The sequence below is a fragment of the Ranitomeya imitator genome, chromosome 3, assembly GCF_032444005.1.
Source record: "Ranitomeya imitator isolate aRanImi1 chromosome 3, aRanImi1.pri, whole genome shotgun sequence".
In the NCBI taxonomy this organism is placed as follows: Eukaryota; Metazoa; Chordata; class Amphibia; order Anura; family Dendrobatidae; genus Ranitomeya; species Ranitomeya imitator.
In genome coordinates this window covers 524,977,856-524,998,475 of record NC_091284.1, presented here as the reverse complement: position 1 = coordinate 524,998,475, position 20,620 = coordinate 524,977,856, and the positions used below count along the sequence as shown (strand labels likewise).

General features: G+C 45.0%; 1 protein-coding gene across 2 annotated transcripts in view; it reads right to left on the bottom strand.

Annotated features, from left to right (window-relative positions):
- The window catches only part of IFT57 (intraflagellar transport 57), a 57,710-nt gene that overhangs the window by 21,391 nt on the left and 15,699 nt on the right, over nt 1-20,620 (bottom strand). For both annotated transcript variants that reach the window (XM_069757761.1, XM_069757760.1), the window contains exons 7-9: nt 17,316-17,438; nt 17,156-17,227; nt 7,714-7,845 (exon numbers count right to left, since the gene is read on the bottom strand). In XM_069757761.1, coding sequence (XP_069613862.1) covers nt 7,714-7,845; nt 17,156-17,227; nt 17,316-17,438 — 327 coding nt within the window. The remainder of the gene's footprint in view (nt 1-7,713; nt 7,846-17,155; nt 17,228-17,315; nt 17,439-20,620) is intronic.

Genomic DNA, 20,620 nt, shown 5'->3' with positions numbered 1-20,620 from the left:
CACTCTATGGATTCCTTGGTCAAGGCACGGAACTTTTTCTGAGGGTCCTCCTTAAGCCAGAACTCACCTCCGTCGGCTGCGATGGAATCTGGCACAGGTGCGGGGCTGTCCGACCACAGGGGGCGTACCGTACTACGGGAATGTCGGGGTGCCAGAGAAAGAACCTTTCCCTCATCTCCCATCCATGCTCGAGCTTCAGTATCTGTCAGCTCATCTTCTCGCTCCCCCTCTCCCGAGGGTCGCAGTGTACATGACTCAGGATACGAGTCGGAGGAATCTTTAACCCAAGACTCCTCTATCGGTCAGGAGACACTTGACTCCCTTATTGAGGCAGTCAACAAAACACTAATGGTGGACGAGGGATCTGTATCCACTCAGGAACACGTCGTGTCTTTTAAAAAGACTAAACGCGTTCAAAAGATATTTGCTAATCACCCTGAGTTTCAGGACATTGTCCAAAAGCACAGGGAACACCTGGAGAAGCGATTTATGGCTCAAAAAACCACGGAAGCTAAATATCCTTTCTCCAAGGATCTGATGAAGGAGTTGCTTCTCTCTCCTTCTGTGGATCCTTCCGTATCGCATCCAAAACGGTCTTCTCTGTCCGACGGTTCATCGGTCAAAAATCCTTCTGACCGTCAAATTGACTACCTGGCTTGTTCAGTCTTTGAGGCCTCAGGAGCAGCTGTTCTTCCATCCTTTGCCGCTACCTGGGTGGCTAAGGCAATGGTTGCCTGGGCAGAGGTGTTAACCTCTACCGTCCACGACAGTAATCTTCCCCCGGAGGCGGCCAGACTAGCTAACCAGATATAGGCAATAGAATACTAGGCACTCAGGAGATATTTTTGCAAGGTGAGAAGTGAACAATTCGTTTATTCAGTGCATCCAGCTCAACAATAAACGTTTTCGGTCTAATCACAAGACCTTCATCAGACACAGTTTTTGGATTACTGGAAGCCACGAAAGTTATATGTGGGCCCACATGGGTGCCAACATCGGACGGAGCCCGGGAGGGAAGCGCCTGGAACAGTATGTAGGTACGGTGACTGAGCGCTGCTGAAAGGCGAGACACTCGCAATGGTGATAGCGCTTGTGTGCTCAGAGGGCATCGGCGCCGTGCAGGAGGAGACACTATCTCTCGGGGCTGCCCCGAGAGATAGTGTCTCCTCCTGCACGGCGCCGATGCCCTCTGAGCACACAAGCGCTATCACCATTGCGAGTGTCTCGCCTTTCAGCAGCGCTCAGTCACCGTACCTACATACTGTTCCAGGCGCTTCCCTCCCGGGCTCCGTCCGATGTTGGCACCCATGTGGGCCCACATATAACTTTCGTGGCTTCCAGTAATCCAAAAACTGTGTCTGATGAAGGTCTTGTGATTAGACCGAAAACGTTTATTGTTGAGCTGGATGCACTGAATAAACGAATTGTTCACTTCTCACCTTGCAAAAATATCTCCTGAGTGCCTAGTATTCTATTGCCTGTATTTGACGGGTTGGATACCTAACTAGTGCACCTCTAAGAAGCCAAGAGTGCCGTGCTTACTATTGCTACATAGCTAACCAGATAGCTCAGGCCGGAGATTTTGTAGTTAACGCTTCCATAGATGCGGCTAATTGCGCAGCACAAGCAGCTACAAACGCAATCTCCATCAGGAGGGCCTTATGGCTCCGCGATTGGCGAGCAGATTCTGCTTCTAAAAAGTCGTTGACTTCTTTACCTTACCAAGCGGGTCGTTTATTTAGGGAAAAACTAGACCAAATCATTACTGACGCTACCGGAGGGAAGAGTAAGTTTCTTCCCCAGCGAAAACCTGCCCGGCCTTTTAGGAATCAACAGCAGTTTCGATTCTGGTCCTTTCGGAACAACTCCAGTTGGTCCTCCTCTTCCCCTGGTTCGGGACGGCGGGAAAACAGAAATCCCCAGGTCTCATATAGACCAAATTGTTCCTGGAAACCCAGATTGAGACCTTCTGGCCCTATGCCATCCACGTCCCTTAAACATTAATAATAATAATTTAATAATAATAATTTCAATTTCATTTATATAGCGTCAACATATTCCGCAGCGCTTTACAAATTATAGAGGGGACTTGTACAGACAATAGACATTACAGCATAACAGAAATCACAGTTCAAAATAGATACCATGAGGAGTGAGGGCCCTGCTCGCAAGCTTACAAACTATGAGGAAAAGGGGAGACACGAGAGGTGGATGGTAACAATTGCTTTAGTTATTCGGACCAGCCATAGTGTAAGTCTCGGGTGTTCATGTAAAGCTGCATGAACCAGTTAACTGCCTAAGTATGCAGCAGTACAGAAACAGAGGGCTAATAACTGTATAAAGTGTATGAAAACATGATGCGAGGAACCTGATTATGGTTTAAGTTTTTTATTTTTTTTTTAATGGGCCACACAGGAATAGTTAGGTTAATGCGTTGAAACCTTCTACACAATGACTCGTCGATGTGCCCGGCGGACAGCGACAAAGTAGGTGGACGCCTTCTTTCGTTCCGTCAAAATTGGCTCTCAGTCGTTCACGACGAGTGGGTCAGAGAGCTTGTGTCTTCCGGATACGAAATCGAGTTTTCTTCCATCCCCCCTCTGCGCTTCTTCCAGTCTTCTACCCGCAAAGCAAGGTTGTCTAATCTTCTTCAGGCCATACAGGCGCTTCAAAAGGGACGGCATCATCGTCCCGGTCCCTCGAGACCAAAGGTTCAAGGGGTTTCACTCCAACCTATTCGTGGTTCCAAAGAAGGACGGGACCTTACGGCCCATACTAGACCTCAAACTGCTAAACAAGTTCGTACGGGTCCGACACTTCAGGATGGACTCGCTCTGTTCCGTTGTCGTGTCCCTGGAAAAAAGAGAGTTCCTCGCATCCATAGACATCAAGGATGCTTATCTACATATTCCAATTTTTCACTCTCATCAGCAGTTCCTGCGCTTCGCAGTCCAAGAAGAACACTTCCAGTTTGTGGCCTTGCCCTTCGGACTCGCCACTGCCCCCAGAGTCTTCACAAAGGTCATGGCGGCTGTCATGGCTATTCTTCACGCTCGGGGAGTGGTAGTCCTTCCGTGTCTGGACGACCTTTTAATCAAGGGTCCGTCTCATTCTGCCTGTGAGGAGTCTGTAAGTATCACCATGGATTCTCTTTCTCGCCTTGGTTGGAAAATCAACTTTGAGAAATCATCTCCAGTACCGACTCAGCAAATCTGCTTCCTGGGCATGATTTTGGACTCTTTTCGCGGGTTAGTCATTCTCCCTCCAGAGAAGGTCTTGTCCTTACAACAGGGAGGGCGCCAGCTCTCCCGCCCAGTCCCTCACTCCATTCGCTTTGCGATGCGCATACTCGGGAAAATTGTTGCTGCGATGGAAGCCATTCCGTTTGCGCAGTTCCATCTCCATCCCCTGCAACAGGCGCTGCTGTTAGCCTTGGACAGGAGTCCGTTTTCCCTTGACCGTCGTTTTCGCCTGTCCCCACAGGTCAGGCAGACCCTCAGGTGGTGGATGCTACAGTCCTCCCTGAACCGAGTGAAGTCTTTTCTCCCAGTGCGCTGGTTAGTGGTGACCACCGATGCCAGTCTTTTGGGCTGGGGCGCGGTTTTCAATCACCACACGGCACAAGGTTGTTGGACCACAAGAGAGTCGCGACTTCCAATCAATATCTTGGAGATTTGAGCGATCACTCTTGCCTTACGCAACTTTCACCACCTTCTCGCAGGCCATCCCATCAGAATCCAATTCGACAACGTCACAGCCGTGGCGCATATCAACCAGCAAGGGGGAACCCGCAGCAGGGCAGCCATACTCGAAGTCTCCCACATCCTGCGCTGGGACCAATCACTCGCTCATCTCGGCGTTCCGCATACTGGGTGTGGAGAATTGGGAAGCGGACTTCCTCAGTCGCCAAGGTCTTGCCTCGGACGAGTGGTCCCTCCATCCGGAAGTCTTCCAGCGGATTTGCCTACGCTGGAGGACGTCAGATGTGGATCTCATGGCCTCGAGGCTAAACAACCAGGTTCCCCAGTTCATTGCTAGATCCCGCGATCCTTGCGCCATCGGAGCAGATGCTCTGGGCCTGTCGTGGCATCGGTTCCAGCTGCCATACATATTTCCGCCTCTTCCTCTGCTCCCGAGAATCATCAAGAAGATCAGGGCAGAGGGAAGACCAGTGATTCTCGTCGCGCCAGACTGGCCACGCCGAGCATGGTACGCGGAACTCGTCCAAATTGTTGCCAACGTCCCCTGGCGGCTTCCAGATCGCGCGGATCTTCTCTCACAGGGCCCGATTTGCTACCAGAACTCCGGGGCCCTGTCTTTGATGGCGTGGCCATTGAATCCTGGATTTTAGCCCAAGCCGGATTCTCTTCAGGGGTTTCTTCTACCATGATTCGCGCTAGGAAACCCGTATCCATGCGCATTTATCATCGCACCTGGCGCATCTTCTTTTCATGGTGCAATGCCCATGGACATTCTCCTCTGGTTTTTTCCATTCCTTTCCTGATTTTTCACCCAGACATCTCCCTCTTTTCTACCTAAAGTCGTCTCCTCCTTTCATCTAAATGAGGACATTGTCTTGCCGTCATTCTGTCTGGCACCAACCCATCGTATCGAGAAAGCTCTCCATACTCTGGATGTGGTTAGAGCTCTTCGGAGGTACATATCTCTCACGGCTCCCTTCCGTAAGTCGGATGTCCTGTTCGTGCTTCCGGAGGGACATAGGAAAGGTCTACCTGCCTCAAAGGCCACTCTAGCCAAGTGGATTCACTCCATTATTCAAGAATCCTACCGCGACAGGAACGTCTCTGTCCCAGCAGGGATTAAGGCGCACTCAACTCGGTCGGTCGGTGCTTCTTGGGCCATTCGGCACCAGGCTTCAGCACAACAGCTTTGTAAAGCTGAGACTTGGTCCAGTCTGCATACTTTTATACTTTTACGAAGCACTATCACGTTCATACCCAGGCTTCGGCAGACGCTGCCCTTGGCAGGCGCATTCTGCAGACAGTGGTACCTCAGTAAGCCAGTTGTACATGGGGTTTTAGCAGTGCAATTGCTCCCCACCCAGGGACTGCTTTAGGACGTCCCATGGTCCTGTGTCCCCCAATGAGGCGTAGGAGAAAAGGAGATTTTTGTGTACTCACCGTAAAATCTTTTTCTCTGAGCCAATCACTGGTGGACACAGAACCCACCCTGCTAGCCTATTGGCTGGTTGTTGTTGTGGTTTGTTCCTCAGTTTTTGACATAGTTTACTTGTCTTGTTTTTTCTTATACTTCTACTGCTTTACTACCAAACTGGGTTGTTATTGACCAGTCAAGGGGTGTATACAGCAAAGGAGTTAATTCTTTGTGTTTACTTACTGTCCTCCTAGTGGCAAGCAGCATAACACCCATGGTCCTGTGTCCCCCAATGACTGGCTCTGAGAAAAAGATTTTACGGTGAGTACACAAAAATCTCCTTTTTTTAATCACAATACATTTAACCTAATGACAACCAAGCGCCATAAGTTTATGACGCTTGGTCATAGAATTTAGTCCCGTATTTTAAGTTCATAGCCTCCGCCTGCTCTTGAGCAAGAGTGGGTCGTGTCCTCGGCTAACAACCCTAAAAAAAAAAAAAAAGTTTCTCCTACATAAAGCAAGGTCCAACACGGTCACGACAGTGCAAGAACAAAAATACATATTTTTTAAAGTTATAGCTGTTAAAATTTGAGGAGACAAAATAATAAGCAAAATATTAATAAGAGAATGCTTTAGCAATCTGAAAATGTAACAGCACACAGCATAGAATAGTATCTACAGAGCTGACAAAAAAAAATGTTCTCCTCTCTGTTGCAGAGAAATTAGCTTGGAAAGTTTAGTTTATAATTTATGATCAGCCGAACTGGGTGTTGCCAGAGATGTTTCACTGGAGATGTGTACTTCTTCACCTGTATGTGGGTCACTAATTATAAGCAGGCAGCAATATACTGGGGATAAAAAAATATGCCAATGCAATAGTTTAGAACAGTTTATTCAATGTGAGACATGCACGTAATAACTGTCAGTTGGCCTTCCTCACTGATCTCACTGCTGAGCTGTGTGTGATTACAAAGTGTCAGGAGCAGAGCAGAGTGTGATTAGTAACAATTTTTCAGCTTTCCTCTCATGGCAGTCAGTATGGGGGATGGAGGGGGCAGTACAGCAGAGCTGACAGAACGGTGAGAGGAAGAGCTGCTGGATGTGTTTGGAATGAGACAAAGCTCTGCAGTATTGACCTTCCTTCCACACGGTTTTCTTTGAGCTTATTACAAATTATAACCTAAACTTTACAAGTTAATGTCTCCGCAACAGAGAAAAAAAAAATAAAACTATATACAGGTGCATCTCACAAAATTAGAATATCATCAAAAAGTTAATTTATTTCAGTTCTTCAATACAAAAAGTGAAACTCATATATTATATAGAGTCATTACAAACAGAGTGATCTATTTCAAGTGTTTATGTCTGTTAATGTTGATGATTATGGCTTACAGCCAATGAAAACCCAAAAGTCATTATCTCAGTACATTACAATACTTTATAACACCAGCTTAAAATAATTTTTTCAACATCCAAAATGTTGGCCTACTGAAATGTATGTTCAGTAAATCCACTCAATACTTGGTCGAGGCTCCATTTGCATCAATTACTGCATCAATGTGGCGTGGCATCGAGGCGATCAGCATGTGGCACTGCTGAGGTGTTATGGAAGCCCAGGTTGCTTTGATATCAGCCTTCAGCTTGTCTGCATTGTTGGGTCTGGTGTCTCATCTTCCTCTTGACAATACCCCATAGATTCTCTATGAGGTTAAGGTCAGGCGAGTTTGCTGGATATTCAAGCACAGTGATACTGTTGTTTTTAAACCAGGTATTGGTACTTTTGGCAGTGTGGACATGTGCCTAGTCCTGTTGGAGAATGAAATTTCCATCTCCACATAGAGAATATATGGGGTATTGTCAAGAGGAAGATGAGACACCAGACCCAACAATGCTGACGAGCTGAAGGCTGCCATCAAAGCAACCTGGGCTTCCATAACACCTCAGCAGTGCCAAAGGCTGATCGCCTCCATGCCACGCTGCATCGATGCAGTACATGATGCAAAAGGAGCCCCAACCAAGTATTCAGTGCATTTATTGAACATACATTTCAGTAGGCCAACATTTCAGATGTTAAAATCATTTTTTCAAGCTGGTGTTATAAAGCATTCTAATTTACTGATAATGACTTTTGGGTTTTCATTGGCTGTAAGCCATAATCATCAACATTAACAGAAATAAACACTTGAAATAGATCACTCGGTTTGTAATGACTCTATATCAGGGGTCCCCAACTCCAGTCCTCAAGGCCCACCAACATGTCATGTTTTCAGGATTTCCTTAGTCTTGCCCAGGTAATAATTGCATCACCTGTGCAATGCAAAGGAAATCCTGAAAACATGACCTGTTGGTGGGCCTTGAGGACTGGAGTTGGGGACCTCTGCTCTACATAATATATGAGTTTCACTTTTTGTATTGAAGAACTGAAATAAATTAACATTTTGATGATATTCTAATTTTGTGAGATGCACCTGTATATTCTCAGCTCTACACCCACTAGTCCATGATATGGCCAGTTTAACAGCTCAAACAGGTAAAATGTTCTTCTCAGGCCTAGGTAATAAATTAATAACTCATTTAATATACTATTAGTATTACCTCACTCAGTTGGGCTTGTGCAGCTCGATATTCTTGGATCAAGGGGTCTAGCTGGCTGTTGATATACTTCTCACGACTGCCCACCTTCTCCAATGTCTTGCTCACTTCACTATGAAGCTTGTCCAGATGGCCCTGGAAATATATAGTAAGCAGGAACTAGTAAATGGTTTTACTATACTGGAAAAGTCTGCAGGGGCTACAGTGTCAATATTATATACAATCAACTTCCATATAAGAAAAAGCATTAGGCTGTGTGCACACGATGCGGATTTAGTGCGCACCCGCAGCGGATTTTTCCGCGTAGAAACGCTGCAGATCTGCACTGTGATGTACAGTACAATGTAAATCAATGGGTAAAAAAAAAGCTGTGCGGATGGTGCGGAAAAATCAGTGCGGAAATGCTGCGAATTTAAAATAAGTAGCATGTCACTTCCTTTGTGTGGATCTGCAGCGCGTCTGCACCCTTCCATTATAGAAATCCGCAGTGGGAAAACCGCAGAAAATCTGCATCAATTCCGCGGCAAATCCGCACAAAATAAGCATAAAAACAGCAGCAAATCCGCAGCTGCAGATTCTGCCAGGAGATGCGGATTTTGTGCAGAAAATTCTGCACCCCATTCCCTACATGTATACATAGCCTTATAGCAGTAACGTGCAGATCAGTGGTAAATTTGGGGAGGCAAATACACACATTTTATAGTAACCCGAAACTCAAAATTACAAAACACAAATCCTTGAGAGAATAATATATACATGAAGATAATAGTCACATCTGCAACATTTTGCCAGCATACTCCATCTTGTCTCTTTTGTGGCGTAAAAAGCTTTGACAAATCTCACAATTTTTGCACAAGAATTTTGTAACTTTTGCCATTTTCATCTCACTTTGAAGCAGCTCTGCCAATATGGCTCGCCCCTCAATTTCAACAAACATGGTGGTGTTTTTTGGGGCAAGAAATGCTACTTCAGTCTCTGACTGGAGAAACTTTTCTGGCGCACACCACAAAAGTAAGTGCACCAAACAAATTTGTTAGCTAGTGGGAGCCTCTGAATGAATGTGGCGCATTGTAATCCAGCGAGCCCTGCATTATGGGCTCCTCTCCATTATCAGGCAGGTAATGCAGCATTCTACACCCCATATGGGGGTACCCCACACCAGAGGACTCCGCCACAAAAAGCATAATCTTATTTATTATGTGCCCTCTGGAAACTGAAATCCATCCAGGCATCTTAACGTAATATGGTACCCTCTAATTTTAAATTTTGTTCCCCACTTGTACACTCCCCTGATGACACCTTATAACTATGGCAGAAACGCGTTTGACAGGAATTGTATGTTATTTTTCTGTGGGGTTCTATTTAGCTTTACACTTGGGTACTGCACTTGTCAGGGCGGGAGCATATGAATGGGGCATGGGGTAGACAGCTCCCCCATCTGATACAAGCTCCCACGAGGATCCAGGAAGGACGATTTCTTCATGCTTGGTCTGGATCAGATCTAAAACATCTATTTCCCTTGGTTCATGCATGTCCACTCTCTGACTAGCAAGTGGAAATCAAGAAATTTTATTTTTTGTGTTTGTTGTGTTGTTTGTTTCAGCTTGGGCTAGCCCTGCTTTTTAAGTACAGATTAAGGCTATGTTCACATTGGGCGTTTTTGCTGCGTTTTCTAGGGTAATTTTCAGCTGCTTTTTGCAGTACCAGCAAAGCCTATGAGATTTCAGAAATCTCCTGCACACACATTGTTTTTTTTTCGTCATCAGTATTTTGTGCTTTGCTGCGTTTTTTTTGGACATAGAGCTTGTCACTTCTTTCAGTGTTTTTTCAGCATTTTTTCAGCGTTTTTCACCCATTGACTTGAATGGGTTCTGAAAAAACATTGCAAAAACGCACGTATCATTTTTTGCAGTTTTTTGCTGCAGATTAGTCAAGGACTGCAGGATGTGACCTCACAGTCTGTAACTGCTGCATCTAGATGGCATGCTGCATGGTTGCATGATGTGACCATACAACCTGTCATCCAGCAGAGACACTGAGCAGCGGACATGGTGCAGAGGCGAGTTCACCGCAGTTCACTGCGAGAATTTCACTGTGGTGAATTTGAACTGTGGTGAACTCGCCTCTGCACCGTGAGACTTTGTCATGTTGCTAGCGGGGATCTCACCGAGGTCACCGCAATTCAGTCCGGCTGGGAATGCAGCCTCAAAGACCGCCAGTAAACTCGATAACGTCACTGCTAGTCACTGATGCAGCTCAGTCACCAGTGATTCGCATCTTGGCACCGTCCAGGTTGAAAACTGTTTATCCAGACATGGATTATGGCATGGGACAGAACGACGGACAGGATTGTTTTTTTATTTTAATTCTCTTGGGGGGAAAAGTGGCGCCACTGGAATGGGAGATTCTGTAAGTATGGTATAATTAAGATTTATTAAAGGTGTCTGTGTCATTCTTTCAATTAAAGGACTTTTCTGGTGAGTGTGTTTTCATACAATGTGATTATGGGGTTAGTAATGGGAGCATCTTATAGACACCTCTCCATTATTAACCTCTGGGCTTGATGTCACCTGACAATACAAAGGTGACATCAGCCCCTCAACTATCACCCCACTTGCCACCTCATCAGGGCAAGTGGGAAGAGCATGGCTAAGTGCCAGAATTGGCACATCTTATAGATGTGCCTTTTCTGGGGCGGCTGAGAGCTGATGTTATTAGCCAGGGTGGCTAATATCCATGGGCCCTTCAGAGGCTATTACTATCAGCCCACAGCTGTCTGCCTAGCTCTTGCTAGTTATTATTGGGACCCTACATAATTTTTTTTTTAAGGGGAGGGGGGGGGGCTCCCATTTTAACCCCTTAACCCCCAAGGGTGATTTGCACGTTAATGACCGGGCCAATGTTTACAATTCTGACCACTGTCCTTTTATGAGGTTATAACTCTGGAACGCTTCAACGGATCCTGATGATTATGACATTGTTTTCTCGTGACATATTGTACTTCATGGTGGTAAAATTTCTTTGATATTACCTGTGTTTATTTGTGAAAAAAAACGGAAATTTGTTGAAAATTTTGAAAAATTTCGCAGTTTTCCAACTTTGAATTTTTATTCCCTTAAATCATAGACATATGTCACACAAAACACTTAATAAGTAACATTTCCCACATGTCTACTTTACATCAGCACAATTTTGGAACCAACATTTTTTTGCTAAGGAGTTATAAGGGTTAAAAGTTGACCAGCAATTTCTCATTTTTACAACACCATTTTTTTTAGGGACCATATCACATTTGAATGCAAGTAGAGGAGCTGCGGAGACACCATCACGTGTTTCTCAACGCAGGCAGTGAATAGCCAGGCCTTTCCCCGGGAAGGAATAACCAAGGGAAGGGCAGCATCCAATAAAGGAAAACATCCAATAAAGGAAAACCACCTATGCCAAGTATGTAAAATTAAGAAACACACAATAAGCAGCTATAAAAACCATAGATCAAACCTAAATAGGAGAAAATATAACGTAATGTGTCTTATATGGTCAAGGTGCACTGTGAGAGCTTCAGTGTAAACCACTGATAAAGGGGAACCGAACCACCAAACCACCACAAGATAGGAAATCACCAGAGATTACCACAACACTAGGATCAATAACATGCCTTTATTAAAATATATTGGCAATACATATATCAAAGAATCAGTTTAAAAAAAAAAAAAAAAAATTATATATATATATTACATTATACATTATACATTATATTATTACATATATATAAAAAATAGATAACAAAACCGCAGGAATAATAATATATGGTACCCAGGGATCCCCAAATATACAGGTAGCAGCCCCCTAAGGGAAATAATGCCTTTACTCGCTGTGTTTCACAAAAGATCTTTAAAAAGATATACCCAAGATTATATATCCTGGGATTATATATATTACCAGAAACCAGACACATCAAAAACTATATATATGGTTTTTTAAAAAAACAGTGCCAAAACCACATAGAAAATATCAAATCCTCAATAAACAACTGTGGTGCCATAAAAATTAATACAAAAATGTAAAAAAATATATATAAAAAATATAAAGCATATCTATAACAACAGAGTGATAGCAGCGTACTTTATACAAAGTGTCTAAGTGCATAAAGAGATAATAGCACAGCGAGGTAGATTGGGGTTATATTAGCTTACTGCATACAAAGTGTCCTGAGTGCATAAAGTGATGATATTATAGCAAGGTAGATAAGGGTTATATCCCTGCATATATATGTGCCCAATAGCAGTGGTGAACCGTAGGTTAATAACCATATATACTAACAGTTCACCATATATATATATATGCCTATTTGTTTAGTTAGTGGCTAGATAGTAAAACCATTACCGCAAAATAAACTTTCTATAGGCCAGCTAATTAATAATTGGGCAGACAGAGCATTACCGCAAATGAGCTATAGACTACCTGTAGTGGGGGCTGGGTCCGGGACCTGCGGAGACACCATCACGTGTCATGAGGTCAATCATCCGTGCCTTTATAGACTTTCTACTAGGCACTGCTCCTGATAGCCAGTTTCCTACTCCACACTGATGAGGGGCAAAAACCCTGAAACAGCTGTCTGTGGATGGATACCATGCTTGGCATAGGTGGTTTTCCTTTATTGGATGTTTTCCTTTATTGGATGCTGCCCTTCCCTTGGTTGTTCCTTCCCGGGGAAAGGCCTGGCTATTCACTGCCTGCGTTGAGAAACACGTGCTGGTGTCTCCGCAGCTCCTCTACTTGCATTTGCATATTTGGGGGCAGTGTTCTGGATCACTGCGTTGAGAAACACGTGATGGTGTCTCCGCGGTGTTGGATGTTTTGGTCTCCACGAGGTCAATCATCCGTGCCTTTATAGACTTTCTACTAGGCAATGCTCCTGATAGCCAGTTTCCTACTCCACACTGATGAGGGGCAAAAACCCCGAAACAGCTGTCTGTGGATGGATACCATGCTTGGCATAGGTGTTTTTCCTTTATTGGATGTTTTCCTTTATTGGATGCTGCCCTTCCCTTGGTTATTCCTTCCCGGGGAAAGGCCTGGCTATTCACTGCCTGCGTTGAGAAACACGTGATGGTGTCTCCGCAGCTCCTCTACTTGCATTTGCATATTTGGGGGCAGTGTTCTGGATCACTGCGTTGAGAAACACGTGATGGTGTGCCTTTATACACATCACATTTGAAGTCACTTTGAGGGGTCTATATGATAGAAAATACCCAAGTGTGACACCATTCTAAAAACTGCACATCTCCAGGTGCGTAAAACCACATTCAAGAAGTTTATTAACCTTTCAGGTGTTTCACAGGAAATTTTGGAATGTTTAAAAAAAAATGAACATTTAACTTTTTTTTTCACAAAAAATTTACTTCAGCTCCAATTTGTTTTATTTTACCAAGGGTAACAGGAGAAATTGGACACCAGAAGTTGTTGTATAATTTGTCCTGAGTACGCTGATACCCCATATGTGGGGGTAAACTACTGTTTGGGCGCATAGCAGAGCTCGGAAGGGAACGAGCGCCATTTGACTTTTCAATGCAAAATTGACTGGAATTGAAATGGGACGCCATGTCACGCTTGGCGAGCCTCTAATGTGCCTAAACATTGAAACCCCCCACAAATGACACCATTTTGGAAAGCAGACCACCTAAGGAACTTATCTAGGTGTGTTGTGAGAACTGTGAACCCCCAAGTATTTCACTACAGTTTATAACGCAGAGCCGTGAAAATAAAAAATCTTTTTTTTTGCCACAAAAATTATTTTTTAGCCCACAGTTTTGTATTTTCCCAAGGGTAACAGGAGATATTGGACCCCAAAAGTTGTTGTCCAATTTGTCGTGAGTACGCTGATACCCAATATGCTGGGGTAAACCCGTTTGGGCGCACGGGAGACCTCGGAAGGGAAGGAGCACTGTTTTACTTTTTCAACGCAGAATTGGCTGGAATTGAGATCGTACACCATGTCGCGTTTGGAGAGCCCCTGATGTGCCTAAACAGTGGAAACCCCCCAATACTAACAGATACCCTAACCCAAACACACCCCTCAACCTAATCCCAACCCTAACCATAACCCTAACCACACCCCTAACCCGAACATGCCCCTAGCCCTAATCCCAACCCTAACCACACCCCTAACCCCAAGACACCCCTAACCCTAATCCCAACCCTAACCACACCCCTAACTCCAACACACCCCTAACCCTAATCCCAACCATAACCCTAACCAAACCCCTAACCCCAACCCTAATTCCAACCGTAAATATAATCCAAACCCTAACTTTAACCCCAACTCTAACCCTAACTTTAGCCCCAACCCTAACTGTAGCCCCAACCCTAAATGTAGCCCCCCCAACCCTAATTTTATCCCAAACCCCAACTGTAGCTCCAACCCTAACTGTAGCCCCAACCCTAACTTTAGGCCCAACCCTATCAATGGGAATGGGAAAATGGAAATAAATACATTTTTTTTAAATTTTATTATTTTTCCCCAAACTAAGGTGATAAAGGGGGTTTGATTTACTTTTTTGGCTGGTTTTTCAGCAGATTTTTATGATTGGCAACCGTCACATACTAAAAGACGATTTTTATTGCAAAAATAGTTTTTGCGTCTCCACATTTTGAGAGCTATAATTTTTCGATATTTTGGTCCACAGAGTCATGTGAGGTCTTCTTTTTTGCGGGATGAGTTGACGTTTTTATTGGTACAATTTTTGGGCGTGTGACATTTTATTATCGCTTTTTATTCCGATTTTTGTGAGGCAAAATTTCTTTTAGGGGTGGTTTATACCGTTCCACGTTTGGTAAAATTGATAAAGCAGTTTTATTCTTTGGGTCAGTTTTAAAGATCGGGTCGTTACGGACGTGACGATACTAAATATGTGTACTTTTATTTTGATAAAGAAATGTATTTATTGGAACAATATATATATTTTTTTTTATTTATGATTTTTTTTTTTTTACACATGTAAATTTTTGTTTTTTTTAGTTTTTTACTTTGTCCCAGGGGGGGACATCATACTATAGTGTCAGATCGCTGATCTGACACTTTGCAAAGTAGTGTGTCAGATCAGCGATCTGACAGGCACTGCAGGGAGGCTTCCCAGCGCCTGCTCTGAGCAGCCACCTCCCTGCAGGACCCGGAGGAGCCCCGCGGCCATTTTGGATCCGGGGCCTGCAGGGAGGAGGAGGTAGGAGACCCTCGGAGCAACGCGATCACATCGCGTTTTTCTGAGGGTCTCATTGAAGCATGCAGGGAGCCCCCTCCCTGCGCGATGCTTCCCTATGCCGCCAGAACGCTGTGATCATGTTTGATCGCAGTATTCCGGGGGTTAATGTGCCGGGAGCGGTCCGTGACCGCTCCTGGCACATAGTGCCGGATGTCAGCTGTAATAGTCAGCTGACACCCAGTGGCAATCAGCCGCGCTGCCCCCGTGAGCGTGGCCGATTGCCTATGACGTACTATCCAGTCACTGGGAATTAAGTCCCAGGTCACCTCGACGGGATAGTACGGCATATGGGGTAAAGGGGTTAACAGACAGTAAAGGCTACTTATACAGCTGTGAGCTGATATTAATAGCCTGGGTAGCTCCAGGGATACTACCCCCTTCCCAGGCTATAAACATCAGCCCCCAGCCATTGGCTTTCCCTCTGCTGGTTAGGAAAATTTCACAGGAGCCCACGCCATTTTTAGCAGAAAAATAATCTTTTAATAATTAAATACATATACAGTACTGACATCTGTATATCTGTCTATTCTATGTGTATACACTGCAAGTAATCTATCTATTCTGTCCTGTTGAGTCCTGCTGTGATTTTACTGTAAACGGCTGCAGAATTGCCGGTCTTTCAAAGCACATTCGTGTGTATAAATTTGACAGCACTCTCTTTGTCTGAGTGCTGTGCGATTTTTTTTTCCAGTCCAATAGTGATCTAGATGTATGGTTCTATAGGAAGTAGTTTTTTTTTTCCTCTGGGGGGGGGGGGGGGGGGAGGGCAATCAACTTTATGAGCATGCACAAAGAGACCCAAGTTAACAAAAAAAAAAAAAGCATGAAAAAAACTAACCAAAACCAGAAAAAAATGTGCTTTTTCGCAGCTTATTTCCTGCCAAGAAATCAGGTTTTGCTGCAGAAAAAACCCTGCAGCAATCCCAGTGTGAACTTAGCATAGAGGTTATGTTTTAGAGAATCTCTCCATGCTTAATAAATCAGCCCCCAAGTGATTGTGACTTCTGTCTCTTCCTGGACAGCCATGCACTAACACCAGGAGGTTTAAGGTACCTTCACACTAAACAACTTCACAACGATATCGCTAGCGATCCGTGACGTTGCAGTGTCCTGGCTAGCGATATCGTTGTGTTTGACACGCAGCAGCGATCAGGATCCTGCTGTGATGTCGTTGGTCGGAGCTAGAAGGCCAGAACTTTCTTTCGTCGCTGGACTCCCTGCAGACATCGCTGAATCGGCGTGTGTGACACCGATTCAACGATGTGTTCACTGGTAACCAGGGTAAACATCGGGTTACTAAGCGCAGGGCCGCGCTTAGTAACCCGATGTTTACCCTGGTTACCATCGTAAAAGTAAAAAAAACAAACACTACATACTTACCTTCTGCTGTCTGTCCCCGGAGCTGTGCTTCTCTGCACTCCTCCTGCATCCTGTGTCAGCGCCGGTCAGCCGGAAAGCAGAGCGGTGACGTCACCGCTCTGCTTTCCGGCCGCTGTGCTCACAGTCAGTGCAGGAGGAGTGCAGAGAAGCAGAGCTCCGGGGACAGACAGCAGAAGGTAAGTATGTAATGTTTGTTTTTTTTACTTTTACGATGGTAACCAGGGTAAACATCGGGTTACTAAGCGCGGCCCTGCGCTTAGTAACCCGATGTTTACCCTGGTTACCGGGGACCTCGGCATCGTTGGTCGCTGGAGAGCTGTCTGTGTGACAGCTCTCCAGCGACCAAACAGCGACGCTGCAGCGATCGACATCGTTGTCGGTATCGTTGCAGCGTCGCTTAGTGTGAAGGTACCTTTAGGAAACCCTTTTGAATCTCTGTAGCATCATCATCCTGCCTCATTACAGGTATAGTATCCATACTGATAAAAAGTGTTCATGGTACACAAAGTTATGAAGGATCAGTAGGTTAACACTGGTGAAAAGGAACAAGGACATTAGTAGCCATGTGTCAGGGATTAGAATGGCTCTCATCTATTTAACACAGAGATCTTCATACAGCATAATAAAAATAATGTATTATTTTATAGTTACAAAATAAACCTTCTGCAGACTATGTATGCACATCAAAGGATTGTTACATTTCCGACCGCCCCTCTCTGAAAACTCCAAAGTCTCTGATCCCAGCTTTGAGCCATGCTGCCTTCTTATTAGTTTTCCCTAAAGATTTTCTGCCAAGTCAATCTCACCTTAGTCTCACTTAAGGATGTCTCCATGCCATCTTTGTGTTGATGCATTTGATCCACATGAGCTCTCCAGTCCTAAAATTAAAAAACAAAAATATTTCAGCCCTTCCAACAATTTACGCACAGATGATTAACAAACCAGTGTCCATCTCCAACAGCCCACCTTAGTGTCAGTTCTGACTGTGACCTTTAGCTGAGGAAGGACCCGCTCCACTTCCAGGAACCACTCTGCTGCGTCAGTATTGGATTCCAAAACCTCTCCCAGCTTAGAGGATTCACCGGCGATCTGAGAAAGAGAAGATGTAATTACTCTACAGTGCAGAGAAACGCATACTGTGCGGTGACATTGTATGTCGGTCAGTTTATGTGCAAAGTATGGCTACAGAAACAAGCAATGTGTGTAATACTGCTGGAAAATCGAAGATTACTCAGTACTAGTTTTATTGGTATTAGTTTGCTGTGAATATTTGAATCACTTTTTCTTGCGGTGGCTGAAAATGCGCAGTTTCAGCATCTAGATTTTTTTTTTTCCAGCACTTACTGAATAGGTTAATTAATTTGAGATTTTCATTAACCAGAATTTTGCAAAAGTGGAAATACCAAATATATGTACCGTATTTTGCAGATTATAAGACGCACCCCAAATTTTGAGGAGAAAAACAGGAAAAAAAACTTTTTTAATAAGATGAGATCTCAGCACTCATCTCCCGAGATCTTGGTGCCGAAGTCTCCATCTGCGCATGCGCGGCCCCCGGCAGCCTTTTTCCCCAGAGTCCACCGCATAGGAAGCCATGTAACTGCGCTCTGGGCTTTCACAAAATGTCGGCGGAGCACCCGCACCACCGAACACCCGCAGTAGCGCGCCGCACATCCAAACACCCCCTCATCCCAGCCTGCAGCAACGCTCCACTCTTGCCTCCTCCAGCAGCGACCCAGCTCCACCGCAGCCGGTAAGGTATATCCCCATTATAAGACACACCCCCATTTTCCACCCAAATGTTTGGGGAAAAAAGTGAATCTTATCATCCGAAAGCATTAAGCTACTTACTGGTAGCGGCATTTTTCGGAGGCCCATGACAGCACACGAGAGAGGGGATCCGCCCTTAAGGAACAGGAAACCTACAGATACAAAAGGGCGGCACCTCTCCCCATGCATCAGTTGTATTTCAGAGCCTGAGAGGACTGCCGCGGTTAGTGGTACACAAATATACATTATATACATTATATACATTTGAAACAAAATAACCCATTATTGTAATAAGACACCATACGTGAGATTTACATATTACGCTATATACATATCAGGAAGTGCTACCCCCACGTGAATAGGGAGGGAACTAAGGGTGCTGTCATGGGCCTCCGAAAAATGCCGCTACCAGTAAGTAGCTTAATGCTTTATTCGGACTCCCATGACAGCACACGAGAGATTTACAGAGATGTAAGCTACCTTAGGGAGGGACTATAGATTGTAGCACCCTTAACCCAAAGGAAAGATCAGAGGAGGACCCCAAATCCAACCGATAGTGTTTAAAGAAAGTGGAAGGGGATGACCATGTGGCCGCCTTACATATCTGCTCCACTGACACTCCAGATCTTTCTGCCCAGGATGACGCCATGGCCCGGGTGGAATGTGCCTTTAGGTTCTGCGGAGCTGGCCCCCCACCTGCTGTATAAGCTAGAGAGATAGTTTCCCTAATCCATTTAGCCAGTAAATATTTCGATACTCTAAACCCTTTCCTTGGACCTTGGAAGGAAAGAAGCAGTGCTCCATCTTTCTTCCAATTATCAGTAGCTGAAATATACTGAAGAAGAGATCTCCTGACGTCTAACGTATGAAGCTCCTGCTCTTTAGGATTAGAGGGATTAGGAATAAAGGACGGCAAAACTATCTCCTGTGATCTATGGAACCGTGTCGCCACCTTTGGCAGATATGCTGGGTCTGGTCTAAGGACTACTCTGTCTGACAAGATTTCAGTGTATGGAGGAGCTCTGGAAAGTGCCTGTATATCCCCTATCCTGCGAGCTGAGGTTATGGCGATCAGGAAGGCTGTCTTAAGTGTCAACATTTTGATCGAGGCCTCCTGCAGAGGTTCAAAGGGGGGTTTAGTTAGAGAGGACAGAACTAAATTTAAATCCCATGGAACTGTTCTGTCTTTATGCAGTGGTGTAGATCTACTAACTGCCTTCATAAACCTCGCTATCCAGTAGTTATTCGCTATATTACAGGAAAATAGGGCACCTAAAGCTGAGACCTGTACCCTAAGGGTACTAGGAGAGAGTTTTAACTCGAACCCCTTCTGTAGGAACTCTAGGATTTGTTGTACTGGCACCCCGTCTTGGACATTAAACTTTGAACAAGACAAGAACTTTCTTCAAGTCCTAGAGTAGATTCTCGTAGTTATTTGCTTTCTACTCTTTAGGAGCGTCTCCACCAAGTTTGGAGAGAAGCCTTTCCCCACTAATAGTGACCGTTCAAACTCCATGCCGTCAAATGGAGCCCCGCCACTTGTGGATGGGAGATCGGTCCCTGAGAAAGCAAGTCCGGGATCTCTGGCAGTACCCAGGGGACCGCTACAGACATTGTCTTGAGCCAGGCAAACCAGGTTCTTCTGGGCCAAAAGGGGGCGATAAGGATGACTTTCGCTCGATCCTCCCTGATTTTCCTCACCACTAGAGGTATCAGGTTCAGTGGTGGGAAAGCATAGGCCAGTGGAAAATCCCATTTTATGAGAAACGCGTCTACCGCCAAGGGATTCTCCCGGGGATTTAGGGAGCAAAAAAGTTTTACTTTTCTGTTGTTTCTGGTGGCGAATAGATCCACCACTGGTTGACCCCATCTGCGGACGACGAGATTGAAAATGTCCTCGTTGAGAGACCACTCTCCCTGTTTTAACACATTTCGGCTGAGGAAATCTGCTGCCACATTTTCTTTTCCCTTGATGTGAAGAGCTGTCAAAGATAGAAAATTGAGCTCTGCCACCTGGAACAACCGATCCGTGATCTGCATTAAAGTTTCGGAACGAGTTCCCCCTTGCCGGTTTATGTAAGCGACCGCCACTCTGTTGTCCGACAGAATTCTGACGTGCTGGCCCTGCAGATATACGAGGAATTTTTTAACAGCCAGTTCAACCGCCAACAACTCTCTTTGATTTGATGAAAATGTTGTGAAGGGTTCCCACTGTCCCTGGACCACCATGTCCCCCATATAGGCTCCCCACCCTGAAGAGCTGGCATCCGTGGTTATCACGTGGGTGACATCTACCATCCAGGGAACCCCTGCTGATAAATTTTGTTTATCTAGCCACCATCTAAGGGAATTCAATGTTATCGGCCTCAATGTCAATTTCCCATTCAATGCGCCTCCTAAGGCTCTGTCATGGAACAGGACTTCTTTTTGTAGGGACCTGGTGTGGAACTGAGCCCACTTAACTGCTGGGATGCAAGATGTGAGTGACCCAAGTAGAGACA